We start from the raw sequence: 21,491 nt of genomic DNA on the forward strand, positions 1-21,491 counted from the left end.
TTCTGTATAGAGTATAAACCATTGTAGACGATGGAGAATTACAGGAACCGTGAAGACCGGCGGAGGCTTGGGACGCGGTCAGAGTTTTGTGAAGACGTCGGTGACGCGAACGCCACTGGATCGAGTCGCAGCGACATCGGAGATTCCGGCTGCTCGATGCTGCCGTATCGATCGGTTGATCAGTGTCGCGCGTGTAGCCGAAACGTTTGGTCGTGCGGTCGTTCTGCGGGCGTTTTCACAGCGGCATCCGCCGCAAAGTACCGAGCACGGCTCGCGTACAAAGCGGTGACGAGAAATAACGGGCGAGACAGAAAGAGAGAGAGGATTCGCGCATCCCGCGCGCGCGAGGCGGTAAGGTCGTGCTCCACGCGGAGCGGCGTGTGAGTGTGTGTGTGTGTGGTACGCGCGCGCGTCCGCGCGTGTATTTGCCTGCTTGTGTGCGTATCGACGAGCGTCCGCACGCGGAAACCGCGCACGTTTTTCGTTCCCGGTGTCCGCGCGGTGTGGCACGGCTCGCGAGAGCGTGAACGCCGCCGCTATGTAGCAGCCGGGCGGTGTGTAAATGAAGTGGCGGCGTATACCGCGCTCGCGTGCCGTGGGGAGGGTATCGCCCGCCGCCGCGGCGGGGACGGGGGCAACGGGAATGGCGCGCAAATGCTGCGTGCGTAGCTGCAGGGCGGACGTGCGGGAGGCGCGCGCTCGAGGACTGCCGCTGCACAAGTTCCCCAAGGACGCCGCGCTGCGGGACAGGTGGTTGGCCAGCGGTGGCTTCGACGGCGGCTTCAGGCCGACGCCAGGCCAGGTCGTCTGCCACAAGCATTTCAAACGTGCAGACTACGAGGCCGCGCGGGGCGGTCACAAGCTCCTGCTCAAGAGGGGCAGCGTGCCGACGGTTTTCGCGGACTATGACGATCATCCCGGTACGTGTGTGTGTGCGTATGCCTGTGTACATGCGTGCAGTGGACGGGGATGGGACGGCCCGGTCCAGTCCATCCGTCCGCACGCCCGGTGCTGCGAGAGCGAAGTGCACATCGCACGTTAAAACGCAACGTAGTTGCGTCGCCTTCGCGTGACTCCCCTCGCCCCTTTTCGTCCCTGCTCCGCTTCGCCGCGTGTCCTCCTCGCGCCTCTCACCTCCTGCCCTCCCCCAAACCTCCATTCGCCGTCCCTCCTCGTCGCGTGTTCAATGTGTATGACTGTAGGAGCGCCAGGCTTACGAGTCCGAGGGAACGTGTCACGTCGCGCCGGTCTTATGCCGGTAGCTCGACAATCTCGTTGTTTTCCTTCTCCCTTTCGCAAAGTGGCACATCGATGTTGACACCGTCCCTCGCCGGCGACTGACGAGACGGAACCGGGCGGTCCGCGACGTCCGGACGTCCGCTGGTGGTGTTACTTTTCATAGCGAAGGCATGACATCAGTAATCGCGAATACTTTTTCCGCATACGCCGCTGCTTTTATCGCTGAAACTGTTGAAAAACTTTCGGACGGTCGATGCTTTTATTAGCAAATACACGCGTTCGTATTGTTCTAGCATGGGAAAAGTGAACATACAGTTGGAAATGCCAAGTACAGTTTTTTCCACGTTGCAATGAACAATGACATTTCTTTAAAAATGGCTAATTTTATTAAGTCTACTCACTTTATCTTTGAGCTCTTGAAAAATTTTTTGTTTTGTCAAGAGTACTTGAAGTATTATGTAATCAAAGACTTTTTATATGCTGTACTGTATACTGTTCTTTTCTTTATTTGGTTCAGGTAGAAGAGTATCAACTTGCACCCAGCTGAATTTATTAAGCGGTTGTTAATGATATGTGTGATTACTGAATCTATTGCCTTTGCTGTGTATTGTAAATTTAAAAAGATATTTGGAATTAGGTCTAAAAAAAAACTAAATTTTAATTAGAAATATACTCATGCATTTTGTTTTTATATAAATTGCTGTTTAATTTAAAATCGATTTTAAATTTATTAGTTAAAGAAAAAAATTTATTATAAGAAATTTTTAAGATGATAAAGATTCTTATCAATGTTATTTATTATTAAACGTTTTACTTTTTCAGATCCTGTTATTATGTCAGTAAAGTCCTCTACATCCTATGCTCAAGAAGATTTAGACCTGATCAACTCAGAAATACTAAACTTGGAACATTCTGCTTCACCGTTGTTATCCGAGGCGAGAACACCCAAATCTGATAGTTGCGGCGAGACATGTTATTCTAGACCCGAATCGTCAGCAGATTCCTTAAATCTCCCCGACAGTTCAGAGGCAACGGATAATGAATACAAAATGGTACACTTGAAAGAAGAAAGTAAAACACCTGTGAAGGATAAATCGACTGAGAATTCGGATAATAAAATTAATTCAGTGATGATACAGCTTGGCATTGTCGAACCAGAAACAGCAATGAAGACAGGAACCAAAGATTTAAAGGAAGGTTTAAAATTGTCTGCCAACAAAGAATTTGACAAGTCTGAAGAGTTAAAACCGAAAAATCGTGGTGATTTGAAATTTTTTCCTGGTGCCAAATTAGAAGCGAAAGATTTTAACGATCAGTGGCAAGTATTGTCGAGTATAATCTCGATAAAAAATTTTTTCTTTCTCTTTATTTTGTAAAAAAGTTATTTTATAATGCAGAAGATGTTTAACGAAATGCTTAAACTATGAATTACACATTACACAATTACACATTGAAGAATTATGCTACTAAAAGTTCAGATAAAATATATATATGTATATTAATATTTATTCTGGTGATATTCTGTAGGTATTCAGCCAAAGTAGTAGAAACAGATTGGGTTGATAGGGAGGTCTTGATTCACTTTGACAAATGGAGTTCGAGATTTGACGAATGGATACCAATGGATAGCTCCAGACTTCGTATATTGCAAACTCCACAAAAGTAAGTTCTCAAATTTAATTAAAAAAGTCACAAAACATCAAACGCGAATTTTGTGGACTATGTCATTTATCTTTCTCAAAAACCGAAAAATCTTAAACAAATTTATTTCGTGTCTTAAAGCGATCAGACTTGGATTCCGCCACCCCCGTAAGTGAAAACTATTGTTAACGAACATAGTTTTAGCAGTAGATAGTAGCAGTAGGGGTTTCATTATTTTTGTATGTCTGCGCGTTGTATTAACAAGAATCTAACACGGAAATTGTTAACTCAAAACTCTCGCGATTATTTTTTTGCAAGGGTGATAAAGAGCATCGGCTCCGGGTGTATCGACGATACATATTTATTGCGTACGCCTACTTTGGTTTTTTCATGCTTGCATAAACAAAAATATATGATAAAAGTACAATTTATCATTGCAGTTAACAAAATGGAACAGAAATCTTGGACATCTTACTTTACTTATTTAACATTACTCAATGTGATGCAATACTAATTATACCTACTGTGTATTCTGTACATTGCTCGTCACAAAGAAGCATTGTATAATCACCCTGTCACATCCTTAGCTAATTTTGTGTTAATTTTATATTTACGACTCTTGCAAAACGTGTAATATTTATATCGAAAATGTTGCTAAATCTATTTTTCGAGTGCAGGGTCACCGAAACAATTGCACTTTTGACCATCTGAAGAGCCCGGAGTTAAACTCAGGGGAGAGGGGAGAAAGGGGAGAATTGTGAAACCCCAACAGTGCGAAACGCGTATTTTTCTTCCCTCTCCCCCTCTCCAACCCCTACTTTTCTGTCTGTTTCGTTGAACCCCACGCGCACGTTGTGTACAACATACGTTCTGCGTTTCGCGTGTGTAATGCGAAGATTTCGCACCTACAGGGAAACGAAGATGCGGGAGTTCACCGTCGGTGAGCGGATACTGGCTACGTGGGCGGACGGCAAAAAATATCCAGCCAAAGTTAGCGCGGTCCTGACGAATGGTAAGCAATCTAACCTAACCCCTAGCCGCGAGCTAAAAAGGCTAGATTGTGGTTTCCATAGATTTTGACGTTTGCCTCTTCGAAGACAAGCCTGTAGACTTAACGGTTTATCCCGTCCTCGATGGCGTACGTGAGTGATCTTAAATGAATACTTTCTGCAGATAGGTACAACGTGCTGTTCGATGATGGATATGCGAAGATCGTCAAGTCATCGAAAATGACCAAAATCGCCGAAACTCCGATTAAGGTACGGATTCCAATATTGAGGTTATATTGTTGTTTCTTAAGTTATCTAAAGGAACTCTACCTGAATTAGAATAGCGAACTAGTGCTTTAATACTGAATTTGAAAATGCCTTGTATTATTTCTCAATTATTATTTTAACTTGTCATAATAGTAAAAAAAATTATTTTTTTTTTATTTTTATATAAATAGCAATTGAATGAAGTGGATAGTTACATCGGCAGCAAACAAGAGAGAAGGGATAAGAAACGAAAGCATACAATTATGGAGTTATTTAACACACACTCAAGAAGGCGCAATAAGCATGATGCTGATAAAACACCAAAAAAGGAGGAGACTGTTGTTAAAGAAAGTAGTGAATCCTCTATAGAAAGTAAGATTGAACTGGATGGTACCTTATATGGTCCCTGTTATGATCCAGGAACTGATTTGTTGAGAGGTTTTGAAAGCACTGCAAAGATTAAATCCTATTCAAAGAAAGGCAAGAAGGATGTGCCAAAAAATGATATAGAGCCTGAGGAGAATGTTGGTCCTGAATGGATTGATGGAGAACCACAAGGAACAGAATCTTATATTGTAGATGGTAATGATGGTGAGTTAGCATAACCTTTTGAAAAAGAAATTCTTGCATTTTGTAAATACGTTATAATCAATATTTTAACATAACATAAAAATTTATTATTTTAGGGCCACGGCGATCTATAATAGTACCAGACAAAAGATTGCCTCCTGGCTGGGAGAAACATTTTACACAGAGAAAAACGGGCACGTCTGCTGGGAAATGGGACGTCTTGTTTATACAGTAAGATTCTTTTTTTTATAATAGTATTAAATAAAACCCATGTGTAATTTAATTTTCTTTTAAAGCAAGCAAACTGGGAAGAAGTTTAGATCGAGAAACGATATCAGGGTATTTATGGAGAACCAAGGACAATACGATTTTGATCCCGACAAGTTCGATTTTTGCATACATCGTAGAAAGCGAAATCACACGAATCGTGTTAAACAAGAAGTTACACCAGAGGCACCGAAAAAAATTAAAACTTTATTGCCTAAAATAAAAACGTCCACACCTGACGGTACATTACTTACCACGGTGACGAATAGTATCGATTCTCCACCTATTGTTTCGACGCCTACTACATCTACTACAGATGGTGGTAAGATTCTTGTTATATATTAAATTTTAATTCCAATTATATTTTAATCTTTACAATATGTTTTTTACATTCCGTTAACTTGCCAGAGATGATATATTGTAAGTATTCGTAGATACATATTTTTTGTACAAATATAATTTTTTGAAAAAATATGGTTATACAGGGTGTTTGAAATAAAGTTTTGCTCCCGAAAATCTTATCTCAAACATCCTGTATATGCTTTACTAAAAATTGATACTTTGTTAATTATTTAAATTAAGTATCTTATGTCGTAAATATTGTTTTAATATAATAGAACCCTGTGAATACATTATTATACAATTTAATATTTTTTTGAACAGCCGTTTTTATTGGACTTCGTGGTGGACTTCGCGTAGAAATGGAGGACAGCGCTTACAAGTGTCCCAAAGAAGGATGCAACAAAAATTTTCGAAAGGAAAATTTGCTGCAGATGCATATTAAGCATTACCATCCTGAATATTCTAAATTTTTGGGTTCTACACCAAAAGTTGAAGATTTGGCTTATGCAAGAACTATCGGTGAATCTATAGAAGATATAATTCCCAAAAAAACTTCGACGTTTTTGGAAAAAATAAATAAATCGGCAAAGAAAAAATCTCTTCCCGAAAAGTCATCGTCTTTATCAGTACTCAATACTGTGCAACCAACGTCTCCGTCAATATCTGGACCGATAATGGCAGAAGAAGAAGAACTTGATCAGTCTGAAAAGTGTAATAATTTACAGAAAGAAGATATGAAGATTGAAACAATGTCACCAATATCTAATCACAGTATGGAGATCGACGACGATATTGAAAGGAAGAGAGAAAATACTTGCGCATTGTCTCCTGGTACGCTATTCGATATGAAAATAAAAGAGGAAAAAGCACAGGGCGGCATTAAAACATTGTTGCCTGTAAGACCGCCAGTTACAATATCGGAGCAAAGAATCGATAGGATAAAATCTTTGGATGAAATGACACACGGTGAACGCGTAAAGAGTCAGAAAAGGCGGCAGCTTATCGAACATGTAGATGTACCAGTTAAATCAAAGAGACGACACGGTAAGCTTTTATGTTTTTCTAAAAAAATTTTTTTTAAGACAAGTTTTATATTTCATTAACTTATGAAAAAGAAAAAAAAAAGAATTATACTACGTTGAATATTTTTTTGGATAGGTATGTCAGATCTTCCCGATAGTTTCGGTGACTTAGATGATAGCGCTATGGATATTGAAGGACCTACAGCGCTTATGTACAGATATAGTCATAGAAAATCCGATTCAAAAAGTGACGATAATAGCCAGAATAGTAAGTGCGGATATTTTGCCGTACCTTACAAAGCGAAATGTTACAGAAACGGTTATTTTATTTTTTACGCTTTTTTTTCTAATTTAATGCAGTTACATATGTTGTATGAGTAGCATTCTTTAAAACAAGATATCTTATATTTACTATTGTACTATTTCTGTTGTTTCTTAGGCCAGTTAAATGATTTGCGTATTGATAAAACTGACCCCTTAAAAGGGGATGCAGTTAAATCAGATATTAATAATGATGAAGGTATATTATTTATTTTTTTAATCTTTTATCGATTTTGTTTCATGATTTCACGTACGGCTGCCTTTATTTTCGTTCTATTATTTTATGCGCTCGCAAGAAACACTTGATATTTGATAGCGTATCCTCTGCTTACTGTAAAGTTATTAATATAAATTTTTAATGTATAATGTGATGATTTATCGCAGAAAGTGAAGGAGTAATGATGATGATAAACGGCGAACTAGTAAAGGTGGAGCAACTTCGAAGAGAAGAAATAATAAATTGTACATGTGGCTTTATGGAAGAGGACGGTTTGATGATACAGTGTGATCTTTGTCTGTGTTGGCAACACGGTCACTGCAATTTTATTGAGAGGGAAAAGGATGTTCCCGAGAAATACATTTGTTACATATGTCGAAATCCATATCGACTACGGCCATCTAAAAAATATTATCACGATCAGGATTGGATTAAAGAAGGAAAATTGCTAAGGTAATTTTATTACATTTATATTTGAGTTTTTGAGAGCCTGAGAGCCATTCCTGAAAGTGAATATTCATACATCTTTAATTTGCAGCTTGTCCAATCGAACTCGAAACCAGTATAAAATAAATCAAAGGACAGCAATGTTAAAACGTTCTTATGATTTAGTTGCTGCACTTTTACAAATACAACAACTTCTTCACAGTTTACGTGTAAAAATCAATGTGGCGCAGTAAGTTAAATATATGCCTGCTTGGAAGAATATACGTTCGTTTTGTGATTATTGTAACTAATAATTTATTTTAATTTTTATAGAAAAAAAGATCATCCGAAACTGTATCTTTGGGCTAAGAATTGGGAGAAAATGGATATACCAAAAATAGATATGGAGCCAGTACCAGTGATGGAAATAACCAAAGCACCAAGTTTTCCCGATACAAGTGTGGAGGTACCGCGACGCGTTGAAACGAAACCGGATATCAAGTTACCTGTAAAAGACGATCAAGATGCGAAGTCGATTGCTTCCGATTCGGAATTGATGAAAATTTTGGAAGAAGATAGCACGCCTTCCGATGAATCCAGAATTATCAATAAGAAAGAAGGCTCGATAAATTCGAAGGATAATCATATACTTCTAGATGCATTGACAAGTGGTAACTCGGACATAAAAGAGAAAGATCTTGCCACGTCTAACATTAAAATAGAGAGTTCAGGTACAGTAATCCAATAAAGTAAAAAAAAAAATTTAGTTCGTATTTTAATTGATAGAATTTTAACACAAATAAATAGCCATGTTATATATTAATAACATTTTTGTGCAGATTTGTTACCTGAGAAAACTATTATCGATAATCCAGCCTCTGACAGCCTCAATTCTGAATCGCTTATTGATAACGTTCAACGAGGCTCTAACACAATTAAAAATGACGTTTCCGCGTTTCCGCAACCATTTATACCGGAGCCGGAGGCGCCAATTGATCCAGCTGAGTGTCGAATGCGATTGTTAGAGCACATCGAACATTTTCAGAATCATATTGATTCAAGATTAACATCCATAGAAGCGCAAGTTTTTGGTATGTACCTAAAAAGCATTGAGGAAACTAATATCGCGATGTGTTCAGTAGATATTTAATATATATGTTATTTGCAGCTTTAGAAGCAATGGATCCGGATGAGCTTGTATCGGATCCGCTTGTTCAACCCCGTACTAAACAGACTGTACAAATGCTGCTTCGTGATTTAAATACAGTTCGAAAACTGGCAGCATTATGTTGAAGTCGTAGCTGTCGAAAAATTAGAACATAATTTATAATATTCTTACATATGTAAATAGATGTAGATAATGAATAGACGTGTAGTATAAACAGGTAATATTTTTCTTCGATATATTACGAACACAGATAATTGTTCTTTTATATTTAGAATAAAATTTAATTGTTCAAAATAACTGTTAAAAAAAATTAAATCCATGCGGCGATATTTTTGGTTTTTATTTAAAAAGTTATATATTTTCAGTAGAATAAAAATGTAAATAGAATGACATTTCGTACGAATAAATGAAACTAATGCAATCATTATTTTCAGATGTTGCCTATTGAGACTTAACGTTCGATTAAAAAAAAAAAAAAAAGAATTTTAGCAAATGTTTAGCGATTCTCATTGTGATTGGTTTCTGCTTGTATACGTTATAGATCCAACAAGAAACTGAAACGAAGAGCCAATCGTGTCGAGGACTCGATATAATTACCATAGTTGCTTTTTAAGTCGACGATCAGCGCCATTTGTCCGCAGCCGCTTCTCGCATTGGCCATTCGAAAACTCCATACGGTTTAATTCACTCCCTTCATTCGTTTTTCGTGGTTTCCGCCGCGTAGCATTCAGTTCGCTTCGAAATACGGAAGCGTAAGGACGCGTGTTGGCGCGCGAATAAACCTTTTGCCTCTTGCACGTGGTAGACGTCTCGTCGTCATGAAATATATTTTAGTAACCGGCGGCGTCATCAGCGGTGTCGGCAAGGGTGTGATCGCCAGCTCGTTCGGCACAATCCTGAAGCACTGTAACATCCGCGTGACGTCAATCAAAATCGATCCCTATATCAACATCGACGCCGGGACGTTTTCGCCCTACGAGCATGGTGAGCATCGATCTAAATAAAAATCAGCGGGATCGAGAACCTCGCTCCGATTTTCCTCCCGTTGCCGCGACCGACGGGGTGTCTTAATGACTCGGGTCCCTCGCCTTTTCGCATCTTCTCTCGTCCGAATTATGCCGGGTTGACGGGAAATCGTCGACTGTCGTGTCGATTTTACCGCGATCGCGCCAGGTTGAATTCGAATGGCTTCGCCGGCGCTGAAACTCGTTCACTCGCCGGAGTCTTCGTCGTTAACGAAGTAGGGGAGTCAATAGACGCGCCGGTTAAAGAAAACCTGACACGTGGTTATATGACGAAATCGCGGGAAAATCGAGCGAATCGGTTTACTGTAGCGGCGAAAGTCTACTCGAGCCATGCCACATACGTCGTATCGCCATTTTCTACGTTATTGCTCCCGATGATTAAGGCTCGTCCATCCAGACGAGCCGCGGAGTGTAACGCAACGCGCGGAGGACATTTTTCAGCGAACGCAAAATATCGTGACGATATTATATTGCGACGTTGAGTTATTCCGCGTTCACCGAGCTGATTTTAGAGCTACTTGTCCCTTTATTCTGCGAAAACGTCTGTAAGACGACTCTGTCTAGACTCCGATTAGCTCTAGTCGACGATTTAATAATTAATTAATTAAATAATCGGTGGAGTCGCGCGAAACACATTCGGTTAATTCGCCCGGTTTAATTCCTTTTCCATATATCAACTAAATAATAATTTAATAATAATAATAAAAGAAGCTAGAAAAAATGCAATTAAAAATTGTAATAATTTTGCATGCAAACTTTTTGTTATTAGGTTTATGTTTGAAATTGGGTTGATTTTTTAAATTATTTATTGTTACATTAGTTAAAGATTTAAATAAGATTATTACTAAAATTGTTTTTTTTTTTTTTTATTGAATTAAACAAAGTTTGATAATATTTAACATTTTTTAAAACAATATATCTTTTGTATGTACGTCTTAATTAAATTAATAACGCTTACACTAGCAGTTATGTATATCAGCTTGTTAAGGTTTCTGATTTCCAATGTAACATAATGCGCATTATCTATCTTATAAATCTACCAATTGTATAATTCTCTGAAGAAAAACATCTTATGTTACTGGTTTCCTATAGACGGTTTTGCTTGTAATTCTGCACCATTCTTTTTTTCAAATACATATACACTTATGGAATTTTTTTTTCTTACTGTAAAACAGGTGAGGTTTATGTGCTCGATGATGGCGGGGAAGTAGATCTCGATTTGGGGAATTACGAGCGTTTCCTGGACATCACTCTTCACAAAGATAATAATATAACAACTGGAAAAATTTATCAGTATGTTATTACGAAAGAGAGACGAGGAGATTACCTAGGAAAAACAGTACAAGGTAACCGATCTATTTATAATGTCACAGATGTTTAATGAAACCAAGTTATGTAAATTAATAAAGAGATATCTTCTTTTTAGTGGTGCCTCATATCACTGATGCTATTCAGGAATGGGTAGAGAAAATCGCAAATCAATCTGTGACAGAAGATGGAGCTAAACCAGAGGTGCTATTAACAATAAATTATTATAATTATATGCAATTAAATATTTGTATAAAATAATTTAAATTCTAGAACATAAATTCGTGAAATATTTTTTACATTGTAATATAATTATTATAATTGATGATGATTTCTTATAGGTTTGCATAGTGGAGCTTGGTGGCACAATAGGAGATATAGAGGGGATGCCGTTTGTGGAAGCATTTAGACAATTTCAATTTAGAGTAAAAAAGGAAAACTTTTGCGTTGCTCATGTGTCTTTGGTGCCACAGGTATGTGTTACATATTTCAGGATTTTTTTTTCTTTAACAATTTTTTCTAAGCAATTATAAAAGTAGTATAAATTATTTCATAGCCAAAATCAACGGGTGAACCTAAGACTAAACCAACACAATCTAGTGTTAGGGAGCTGCGAGGATTAGGTTTATCGCCCGATCTTATAGTTTGTAGATCTGAAAAGCCTATTGGTTGTTCCGTTAAAGAAAAAATTTCGAATTTTTGCCACGTAGCGCCGGAACAGGTAATTATTATAAAATATCTACCTTTGTATTATAATATTATTGCAGTACGTGAAATAAAACGATTTTAATGTATCTATATTGTACAATTTGATCAGGTCATAACTATTCACGATTTGACCTCTATATATCGAGTACCACTTCTCATGGAATATCAAGGTGTCATAGAGTTCCTCAATGATCGATTGCAACTAAATATTGGGGTACCGCGTCCACGCTACTTCATGCGAAAATGGCGAGACTTGGCTGAACGAGTGGATCATTTACGAAAGGATGTTAATATCGCTCTTGTGGGTAAATACACGAAACTTGAGGACTCTTATGCTTCCGTTACGAAAGCATTGCAACACGCTGCTATCGAGGCCGGATATAAATTGAATTTGACGGTAGAGTGTCGCAATTATTAAAGTATATTATATAAGTGTAGATCATCATGTATAATAATCATGTATGTATATCATTGGATTATTTTTGCAGTTTATAGAAGCTGCTAATTTAGAACAAGTTACGCTATTGGAGGATCCAGTATTGTATCATGAAGCCTGGCAACAACTTTGTAAAAGCAAGTATGTTCATAATTTTTAATCGTATAAGATTACATTATTTTTAATAGAAAATTAAAATATATTCCTTGCGTTTAGCGGCGTTATTGTACCGGGTGGTTTTGGAAAAAGAGGAATGGAAGGAAAAATGAAAGCTTGCGAGTGGTGCAGAACAAATGATAAGCCGTTTCTCGGGATTTGCCTGGGTTTGCAAGCAGCGGTCATTGAGTTTGCGCGGAATGTTTTGCACCTTGAAACGGCAAACACTACAGAAATCGATCCAGATACTCATATTCCTGTAGTGATAGATATGCCAGAACATACTCAAGGTATAATGGGTGGAACAATGAGGCTCGGCAAGCGACAAACACGATTTTACAACAATAATTCTATTTTAAGTAAGTAGTAAGAACTGATATTGAGTTTATTATTTTTTTTTTTTCTATACATTTTTTGATACATTTTTTTTATTTGCAATTGCTTATTTTTCAGAGAAATTGTATGATAATAAAGATGTTATAGAGGAAAGGCACAGGCACAGGTATGAGATTAATCCAACTTATGTAAACGACTTAGAAGCAGCTGGTTTAAAATTCGTAGGTAAGTTAAATCTTGTTAATGTCTTGATAAAATTATAATCTTTCGTAAATATATGTAATCTTGATTATATATTATAATATGAAACAAAAATGTAATTTTGATATTCTTATAGGCCGTGACGACGATGAAAATATACGAATGGAAATTGCTGAATTGGAAGGACATAGTTATTACGTAGCTACTCAGTTTCATCCTGAATATCTGTCAAGGCCGTTAAAACCGTCACCACCATTTCTCGGTTTAATTTTAGCCAGCGTTGGCAAACTGCAGCATTACCTAGCACGAGGATGTAAATTTTCACCGCGTCAATTGAGCGACAACGAGTCCGGTAACAAATCGAGCAATAAAAAAAAAATAAAAATTAATATTAAATTAATTTACATGAAAATTCTACAATTAACATATTTGTATGATTTACAGATGACGATTATGTGTTAGAAGAAATGACGAAACTGCAGTTGTCCAATGGTGCAAGCAGAAGTGGTAGCAATACATCTGTTCTTAACGATTAGAATGGAGTTTTACATTCCAAATTTTGATTTATTTCAATATGTAATTGGTCATACTTTTATTGGATATTTTCTTTGTTATATAATTAACAATTAAAAAATTGAGTATGTTAGCGAATGTATTATTAGCTCGATAACTAATATTTGATAAAAGTCTCGAGTGTCAAATCTATTAAATACATTAATTTTATATTTTGTATAAATTAAGTTAAATTTTAATAAAAATAAATTGTACATATTTAACAATAAAGGAATATTAATGTTGCTTTTTAAAATTTGTAATTGTAACAGCAAATTTTAAAAAGAAAATTAACTAAAATGTCTATAAATTTTAAATTAAAAAAATATAATTTTAATGCTTACAGATGTTGTAAAAATAATAATTTAATGTTAACAACTGTTGTAAAAATGATGAATTTACAACAGTTGCACAGCATCTTTTTTCTAGTCTGTAAATAAACGAAGACGTATTATGCAATAAATACATAAAAAATTGAATCGCGTGTGCATATTCCTTGTGCATACGCGTTATGCGTTATGCTAGTATATGTGCTCGCGACTTCTGAATTTTTTTTCTATTGAATAGCGCGAAATAAATGAACAATTCAAAGCTTTCAGTCTGCCAACATTAAAGTTACGGCGTCACTCTCATTATTCACTCTTGTGGCTCTTCTTACCGTCTCACTGGCGAAAATTCTGTTGGCAGCATTGGAAATTAACCGTCGCCAATTTGATCGAAGAGCTAGGTTGAAACGGGCTGAATGCTCGTACGCGGTTGCGGCTGTCGTCGTTTTACGTAAGTATTCGCGAGTGCTGTTGAACGAAATATTGCGGGTGAAGCATTGAATCGACAGCCGTTTCGTTTCGGATCGCTGGAGCTTGCCGTCGCGTCGATTTCTGTGGGCGCGAGTGAGGGAGGGTGAGGGAGTGCAAAGTGGTTAGTGCTCCATCAAGATTTCAGGCTCCGGGATGACGAAGGATTCGGCAATCTCGGGACAACTGGAGGCCGCGAGAAGGAGAGGACGACTAGGATGACTGGGACGACTGGGATGGCTGAGATGACTGGGATGGCTAGGATAACTGGGATGACTGCGACGACTGCAACGACTGGTGAGTACAAGATTACTTTAGACTCTTGTTAAAATGTAACTGTTGTACGGCGCGGCTGCGTCTCGCTCTCTTGAGAAGAGAGAAACGGAGCGATATCGCTCGTAGAAAGCTAACTGCGTTCAGCAGAAAATACCTCTCTGATGCTGTCAAGATTTGTACATACATTTGATTAACGCGTGTCCCTTAACTAGGTCAAGGTATAACGCTCCGATTCCTCTGATCGGATGCACGATTTTTATTTGAGTAATTCATTCTACCGGACGCCGGAGTTTGCAAACGCGCGCGCGCTTTCCTGTTCGTTTCTGCAAGTAGTTCTTTCGTGCGCCATCGGAGGGCGACAGTGATCAGTATTCCGCACTTCGCGTCGTTACGAGAAAAAAAAAACTGGCGACGCGAACTAACAGAGAATTAAATCACGCGACGTTCGCTCGGGGCCTGATTCAGCAAGTATCGCAAACTGCGTCGCTCGCACCGAGAAATGTAAGTGAAATAATTAGAATGTCGTCTCTACTTTTTTTTACTCGTGAGGTTATTGAAACACGTATCTTACGGGTGAGGTACGTCGCTTATGGCGAGGTCGTCTTCTTCGCTACAGATTTTTATTACGTTATCACGTCTACCCCTAGCTTCGTCCCTCCTTGCCCCTCGTTTTTTTATTTCAATTTTATCTTTATCCCTTCCCGTCAACTTCTTTCGCCTATTTTCCGCGTGAATTTATTATTTATAAAGGCGAGAGTGCACATTCTCTTCCCCTCCTTTCCCTCCGGGCGCGTTTCGTCCTTCGTAGCCAGCGGCCCCACTGCGCGAGTAAAAAAAAACGCACTCTCTCCCCCCATTCCCTTTCCTCCCCCCCGCGTGTATTAAATATCCTGCAATAACAGTAATTACGGTTACGGTGCCTCGCAAAATTGCGCTTACTCCCCGCGCCGCGCGCGATCTTACGGCCAGCCGGATGTCACGTGGTCGGTGCCGTACGCCGATTCCGGAGCGAATTGAGCTCGCGATCGCCCCCGGAGAATCTCCTCGAGCGGCCGCGGTATCCTCGTTTATCTTTTCCTCCCCCTTCGACGTTTCGCAGCACCGCGAAAGTATCTCTCTCTCTCTTCCTCTTCTGCCTCGCCGATGTAATTACGTCTAAACGCACGGTGTTACGTTTTTAAATGAAGAGACACGTCGAAATTAAGCCGCTTTTATGTGCGCATCAAGGAGAATGTATATGAGTAGCAATTATATGACGTAATTGTAAGCGAATAATGTCTTAGGGAGGAAAGAGGGCATGAGAGCGTCATTATTCGCGTCGGCGCTTGTTCTGTGCCGGGGATGCACATTGATAGAAAAATGTAGTATCTTTTGGACGCAGCTGTGATTTTGCGACAATGTTTCTGACGATAAATGTGGTTAAATTAATTATAAATATGATGGAATTAATTATATACGTAATTGAATGGGATAGTGCATCAATCATATAACTGAGTAAATTCTAAAAATAATTATAAATATAATTTATAATTAAATAAATTATTGAATCAATTATACAATAAGTAATAATTCAGTTTATCATATTTATCGTCGGAAATGTAACGAAATTTTAGTCGTCGGGTCTGAAAGTACCCGTACCTTTCTCCTAGGGTGGGATAAAAAAAGGGCTCGGCCGCATTGACAAGAGCAATAAGCGTTTTTTATTCCGGTGGCGATAAGTCTTGGACGTTTCGCCTATCGAGATAGCACGGGCCTCACTTAACCGTGGCATGCGGTGTATATTGATTGTTAAATGTATTCCTTATTTAATGATGCTGATTAGATTAGTGTAAAAGGCCCAAGATTATATCTAGAGTGGGAACATCTGTTCGCGTTTTCTGGCTGCAATTGCGCGTTCGCTGTGACTCGCGCGATTAATTTTTATCTCGACCAGCGTATTTACTCAGAGAACACGCGAATTACATGGATCCGCGTATATACACCGACAGTAAAATAGAGTTAGGTCTCAACTGTAATTTTACATTTATAATTAATAAGTGTAACTGCTTCAACGATTTTAATAGTAAGAATAATCGCGTCGATTATATTTTTAACGAGAATTATTTGGAAATTATCAATGCCTTATTAATTTCAAATATTACATTATTTATTATCGAGAAACCATTTTTTTTTTAAAGACTGACATTCGCGAAGTTTAAATTAAAAAAATAATTTAACGGTATATATATACCAAGTGTCTCCCTGTGTGTGTAACGTATCATATCACGTGTTGTATCGATCATATTAAATTCTGCATAACTTTATTCTGGGATAGGCCTCGTAGTGACATTATTGCTTCCTTTTGCGCGTATCTCTCTTTTTTCCCCCCTCGTCAAAAGCATAGCTAATATCTTTATACTATTATTCATTTATTGGCCGCGTTAAAAAGTCATTATCGCCGCACGGCCGGCAAGACGTCTTCGAAAATCGAATCGGTCCGCGCTCTCGTTTTTCGGCGCGCTTTTATCGCGCGTTATAAAACCAATCGGCCGCGCGGATAATCGAATGACTGGCGGCGGAAAGCCGGCGGAAGAGCGTGAAACTCGTGAATCGGCTCGGAGAAGTCGTCTAGGCCAGATGTCGGGCGTTTGAGGGGAAGAAAAAAAATAAATAAAAAATATATCAAAGCGTATTCGAGCAAAGGAGTAAAAAAAAAGAGGATCAAGACGCAAGGAGGGGGAGGGGGCGGGTGGCGATAGGGAGGAAAAGGGAGAGAAAAGGATCGGCGAGAAGCGGTGTGTGCATGCGCTTAATCGATAATCACCGGCAAGTGGTTTCGTCCGAAAAGGGTGCGGTGGATACATCTGCGAGGTATCATCAGCGCCGCGTTACAAAAGGCCGATCCATCATCGGGCCGACAATCCAAATTCGAAATTGGCCGGCCGGTTCTCCGGCGCGACTCCGCGCGCGTGCAATTACAATGGAGATTAAAAACAGTCTAAACAACAGGCGAACGTACTGCAGCGGCACGGTCCGGTCCTCGTAAAACCGCTATAAACTTAGTTCCGCGGTGCAAATCTACGATCGCACGAAGTAGAAATATCAAAACGGAATTAAAATAGAATTGTCTCGGCTGACGAACCTTGTCGTAGTTTGCAGACGTCGAAATAAGCGTGAGAAAAAATAGAAAAAAAAAATAAAAATCCGTCGATTAATGAGAACGATTTTCCTTTAGTCCTCTGCCGCTGTGTTTCGAGCTTCAGGCGATCGTAGCCTGACGGTCTCTTGGCGCGTGAATTATTTCGCGACTTTCCGCGCACTTTTATTTGTTTCCCTCGCGGTGCTAGTGTTGAGGGACATTGTGTAACGCATAGCGTGCCACGCGAGACCGCGCCGTGTTGTAATCCCGCCGTAGCGGAGCACGCGATTTTCTGCTTACGCGCCCGACTGCTGAAATATCAACGCCGGGCTGTTCATTGAGCACGTGGTATGTCAGATCGTCCGCTCGCGATAGAAGAGTTGCCTTCGCGGTTCGAGCGTAATAATAGGATGTAACGTCAACGCCACGTTTCAACATCTCGTTGAGCTTTCGGATTAATTCTGTATTGGAACACTGGATCAGAGTAGCCCAGCGAGACAATTAAACGTTTGGAACTTTTTTCAAGTTGTTGAAAGGATTACGTATTTTTATATGTTCGGCGTGTTTATTGAAAAGGGGAAATTATTTAAAATTAATTGATTTAATCTCGATGTACATGCAAAATATAAAAGTAAAGGAAGAAATGCCCTCGCGTATTATAATTACGCTCGATTTGAAAATTTTATCGCGCCTTAATAATTCAGTCGCGAGCAGGGCAGACACTGGCATGCTAAAAACTTGCCGATGCACCCGGCGCCTTAAATGTCCGCGTTATTACGTAATGCGCGTGAAATATGGAATAGAAACCGGGGCCGATTGTTGGGCCTCGTTCCCCGGAAAGCCGGTGCGGATAATCGTGATAATGAAAGTAATCTAAAGCAGATCGATTTTTTTTTTTTTCACATTTGAATTCCACATAATAAAGTTTGCTTTTTAATTTTACCGCGCACTTCTCTAAGTCGGGTTTAAATAGCGTAAAGGAGAGGATTTTTCTCTTTTTCTTTTTGCACGGCGAGAGAACGAGACGCGGTGTAAATGTAATGCTCGCACCGAGAGAGAAAGAAAAACAAGAGAAAGGGAGAGAAAGGTGGGAAAGGATTACGGTGCGTCAACGGCGATGACTGAACGGGCCGTAATCGCTGTGCCGATCTAATATTTCGAATAGTTCGCATTTACAATGGGCTTTATTGGCGGGAAAACTGAGGGGGTATTTTGAGCAGGCGGGACATCCATCACGGGGTGTCAACGCGATTGTCTTCCGCGGTGGTTGCCACGGGAAAGTATTGACGTCGGGGTGAGGGGGAAGGGAGGGGGAGGGCGGCGAAAAGGGGCCTGCGCGCGACCACCGAAATGCGGCGGCCGGCGCGGAAATGAATAAATGTCGTTAAAGTAATTAAAATCGGGTGCCGGGTGTTCCCGCGATCTCGAAATAGCGGCCCAAGTTCTCTCCCCCGTCCCTCTCGCCCTCTCGAGCGCGCGGCGATATCGATTCGCGCCCGTGTCTCGCCGAGGATGACGCGTCGTGATACAGCGGTGGACAGTATTACTTCGGCCGACGAATTTATCCGGACGACACGGCGCCCCGGCCTCGCCATTGTGTCGTATTTAAATGAGCTTTCTAATGTATTTAGCTTGAATACCGCGTGCGGCGAAAACTACTACCCCGCGTGTGTTCGCAGAGCGGCATTTTGCTGCCGCCTCCGCCGGCGGTGTCAGCAAGAAGATCGTTCTCGGCATAACTCGGCTTTTCACGATGTAATCTAACAAGTAAATCTGACAAATTTATTCTTAGCAGTTTAGCGTTAGAATAAAGTCCGACGAGGAGTCCGAAGCCGTATTTTCGCGACGCCGTCGTTGGTCGAGCTCCTCTCCGCGACTCTTTCTTCCGTTTCTTTCTTTTTTTTTTTTTTAATTTTTTTATTATTATTTTTTTCTTTTTTATCATCACTCGTGGATTAATGGAGAATCGGATTTGCCGGGCATTCATTTCGTCCTGCCGCGGCGCTATGTCTTATGCACGAGATAATGCGTGGCGCGGGCATGCGCGCCGCAATTTGTGTATCTATCGCAATGTGTATCTATCGCGTCTGAATGTGCTAAAATAATAACGAGAAATTGCGAGGCCGCGAGTGTGGCTGCGTTCGCAGGGGGAAACGCCGACGTATAATCGAGGCGCACCCTCTCTCCCGGCTATCTGTTTTATTTATCCGATAACACGCCATTATGGGCGAATCGTGAATGCGGCTGTGCCGGTAACGATTGGCTATTTATAATAACACGTGGCATACGGGTAATTAGTTGCGCGCAGGCCGCAGTGAAAAACCGAACGCGGGTATCGGTATCGGGGAAAAATTACCGTCGTTTTTCATCGCGCCTTTGTTTACTCTATTTGGACTTTCATCACCTTTTCCTCCCTCCCTCCCCCCCTTGCCGCCGTCGCGCGGCTTCCGCCTGTTCAAGACGCGCTCCCAATCGCGGCGCGTTTCCATTCCGCAATTAAATCCCGCACTCGGACGACTTTACCCGCGATTGATTTTTTTAATCTTAACCGCACGAGAGGGGCTCCCGCAAATAGGCCAGTACTTATATAGCGCGCCAGATGAGGCGATCATAAAAAGATGGGCCCCTTCGATAACTTTCGCGTTCGATCTCGCCACGCTCCCGTTCGACGCTTTCAGCGCGGAAAAATATCGTCAGCACTTTGTTTTTTTTTTTTTTTTCTTTTTCTATTAAGTGTCGTTAAAATTTGCGTCAATTAGAATCTCCGCTTAGTTTAGCAAAAGACGATTCAGGCAACATTTTGAATGGCGCCGCGTTTTGATGCGGAGAACCGACTTGGCAGGCAACGAAAAAGAAATTACGCGGTCGGTGCTGTTTAATTCGGACGGCTATTCGATCGGAGAAGATTACGCCGGGATTTCGTAGGGCAGGGAGGCACAGATATGGCGGCCTCGGATAAAGGGGGGGTGGGAAGGCGGCTGGGCGGCTGGAAAGTCTTGTCCATTGTGTCGGGACCTGTACAATGCTTATCGACGGTGATTGCTTCATTGCGGACCGGCGCGGGGGATGCTGGATGTAAGGGCGTGATGCGTACACCGGCGCGGCCCGGCGTTATCGGGTTATCGGCCGTAATGCACACGCACGCCGACCACCTTTCTACTGGGTTAACATTTCAATCTGGAAAATGTAAACCGTCCCTCCCCCGATCCCGCGATCTTCCCCTCCGGCCGGCGATCTCTCTCCGTCGACACTCCGGCTCGTTTGCATATCGCCCGGCTTTGTTGTTCTCGCCCGGCGAACGGACAAATTTGACCACGCCGGGCCGCCGATTGATTCTGCGATTGTGATTCCAACAGCCCGCGTGTGTTGGCGCGAAATTAAAACGCCGGCCCGCGATATTCCGCCGCTTCGTGGCAATCGATATTCATCCGCGGCGGGAATTATCCAACGATGAAAACGTGTACCGTTAAGAGAGGGAGGGAGGAAATACGGCGAGCGTGAACATCGAAAAGAGCGATCGAGCCTGTCTCGATGCAAGTCCTGCGGGGTCTGCTCGAGCGCGTCGAGATGCGCCGCGTGTATTCTTTGCGCGAGACGAACAAAAATCCGTCCATGCGCGGTCCTCCTTTTTTTTTTCTTTTTACTCTCTTTTTTTTTTTTTCTCTCCCCCGTCCGCCTTTCGCAACGGCAGCGAGGGCCACCCTCCGCCCTCCCTTTCTCCATATAGGCGTGTAACGACGATGCGCAAACAATGACGAGGGTTACGTAACAGCTATGCACGATGCAAACACACCGTGTTGCGCTAAGCGCGTATCTGTGGCGGGGTGGGCAGCGAGCGGTAACAGGGACTAACGCCGGCGACGGCGGCGACGTCCAGGACGAACAATGCGTATCACACGGCGGCCTGTCTGAAAACGCCCGGCGCCCGTTCGTGCCGAACCTCGCGCCAAGCGCGGGCAAGAGGCGCGCGATATCGGCGTGCTTTCGAAAAACAGACCGGAGAGAATGAGGGTGAGAAGAGCGGGGGAGCGAAGAAGCGGTACGCGTGCGATGTCGAGCGTAATATAAATTTTCGACGGCCCGAAACTCGCCGGAGAATAGATTAGAGATCG

General features: G+C 41.1%; 2 protein-coding genes across 6 annotated transcripts; both read left to right on the forward strand.

Moving 5' to 3' along the window:
* Positions 1 to 212: 212 nt before the first annotated feature.
* On the forward strand, positions 213 to 8,896 carry Mbd-r2 (MBD-R2). Of its 5 annotated transcripts, none has more exons than XM_070667183.1 (17): positions 213 to 351; positions 2,062 to 2,557; positions 2,767 to 2,901; positions 3,022 to 3,048; positions 3,792 to 3,892; positions 4,054 to 4,139; positions 4,328 to 4,727; positions 4,823 to 4,937; positions 5,003 to 5,295; positions 5,637 to 6,359; positions 6,474 to 6,656; positions 6,777 to 6,857; positions 7,043 to 7,328; positions 7,414 to 7,551; positions 7,635 to 8,032; positions 8,141 to 8,392; positions 8,470 to 8,896. In XM_070667183.1, the coding sequence occupies exons 2-17, from the start codon at positions 2,073 to 2,075 to the stop codon at positions 8,592 to 8,594; spliced, it is 3,828 nt and encodes a 1,275-aa protein (XP_070523284.1). In that variant the 5' UTR covers positions 213 to 351; positions 2,062 to 2,072; the 3' UTR covers positions 8,595 to 8,896. The 5 variants fall into 5 exon arrangements, with proteins under 5 accessions (XP_070523284.1, XP_070523280.1, XP_070523282.1 ...); XM_070667179.1 differs by lacking the exon at positions 213 to 351 and adding an exon at positions 381 to 920; XM_070667181.1 differs by lacking the exon at positions 213 to 351 and adding an exon at positions 382 to 920 and having other exon boundaries at positions 6,474 to 6,605.
* A 318-nt stretch (positions 8,897 to 9,214) lies between these two features.
* Ctps (CTP synthase) lies at positions 9,215 to 13,447 on the forward strand. The gene is made up of 11 exons (XM_070667198.1): positions 9,215 to 9,453; positions 10,670 to 10,840; positions 10,921 to 11,006; positions 11,144 to 11,275; positions 11,359 to 11,523; positions 11,620 to 11,907; positions 11,999 to 12,087; positions 12,163 to 12,461; positions 12,556 to 12,663; positions 12,776 to 12,991; positions 13,084 to 13,447. Exons 1-11 carry the CDS (start codon positions 9,288 to 9,290, stop codon positions 13,173 to 13,175), a joined length of 1,812 nt encoding a protein of 603 aa, XP_070523299.1. The 5' UTR covers positions 9,215 to 9,287; the 3' UTR covers positions 13,176 to 13,447.
* The last annotated feature ends 8,044 nt before the right edge of the window (positions 13,448 to 21,491 follow it).

This window comes from Cardiocondyla obscurior, linkage group LG15, assembly GCF_019399895.1.
Source record: "Cardiocondyla obscurior isolate alpha-2009 linkage group LG15, Cobs3.1, whole genome shotgun sequence".
Taxonomy (NCBI): domain Eukaryota; kingdom Metazoa; phylum Arthropoda; class Insecta; order Hymenoptera; family Formicidae; genus Cardiocondyla; species Cardiocondyla obscurior.

Bases quoted from the DNA above. Each gene is read 5' to 3' on its own strand.
- Mbd-r2 (XM_070667179.1), top strand. From the start codon at position 563: ATGAAGTGGCGGCGTATACCGCGCTCGCGTGCCGTGGGGAGGGTATCG. The intron at 3,049-3,791 runs GTAAGTGAAAAC...TCGCACCTACAG, and splicing joins ACTTGGATTCCGCCACCCCC to GGAAACGAAGATGCGGGAGT. The intron at 5,296-5,636 runs GTAAGATTCTTG...TTTTTTGAACAG, and splicing joins TACATCTACTACAGATGGTG to CCGTTTTTATTGGACTTCGT.
- Ctps (XM_070667198.1), top strand. From the start codon at position 9,288: ATGAAATATATTTTAGTAACCGGCGGCGTCATCAGCGGTGTCGGCAAG. The intron at 9,454-10,669 runs GTGAGCATCGAT...ACTGTAAAACAG, and splicing joins GTTTTCGCCCTACGAGCATG to GTGAGGTTTATGTGCTCGAT. The intron at 12,462-12,555 runs GTAAGTAGTAAG...CTTATTTTTCAG, and splicing joins CAACAATAATTCTATTTTAA to AGAAATTGTATGATAATAAA.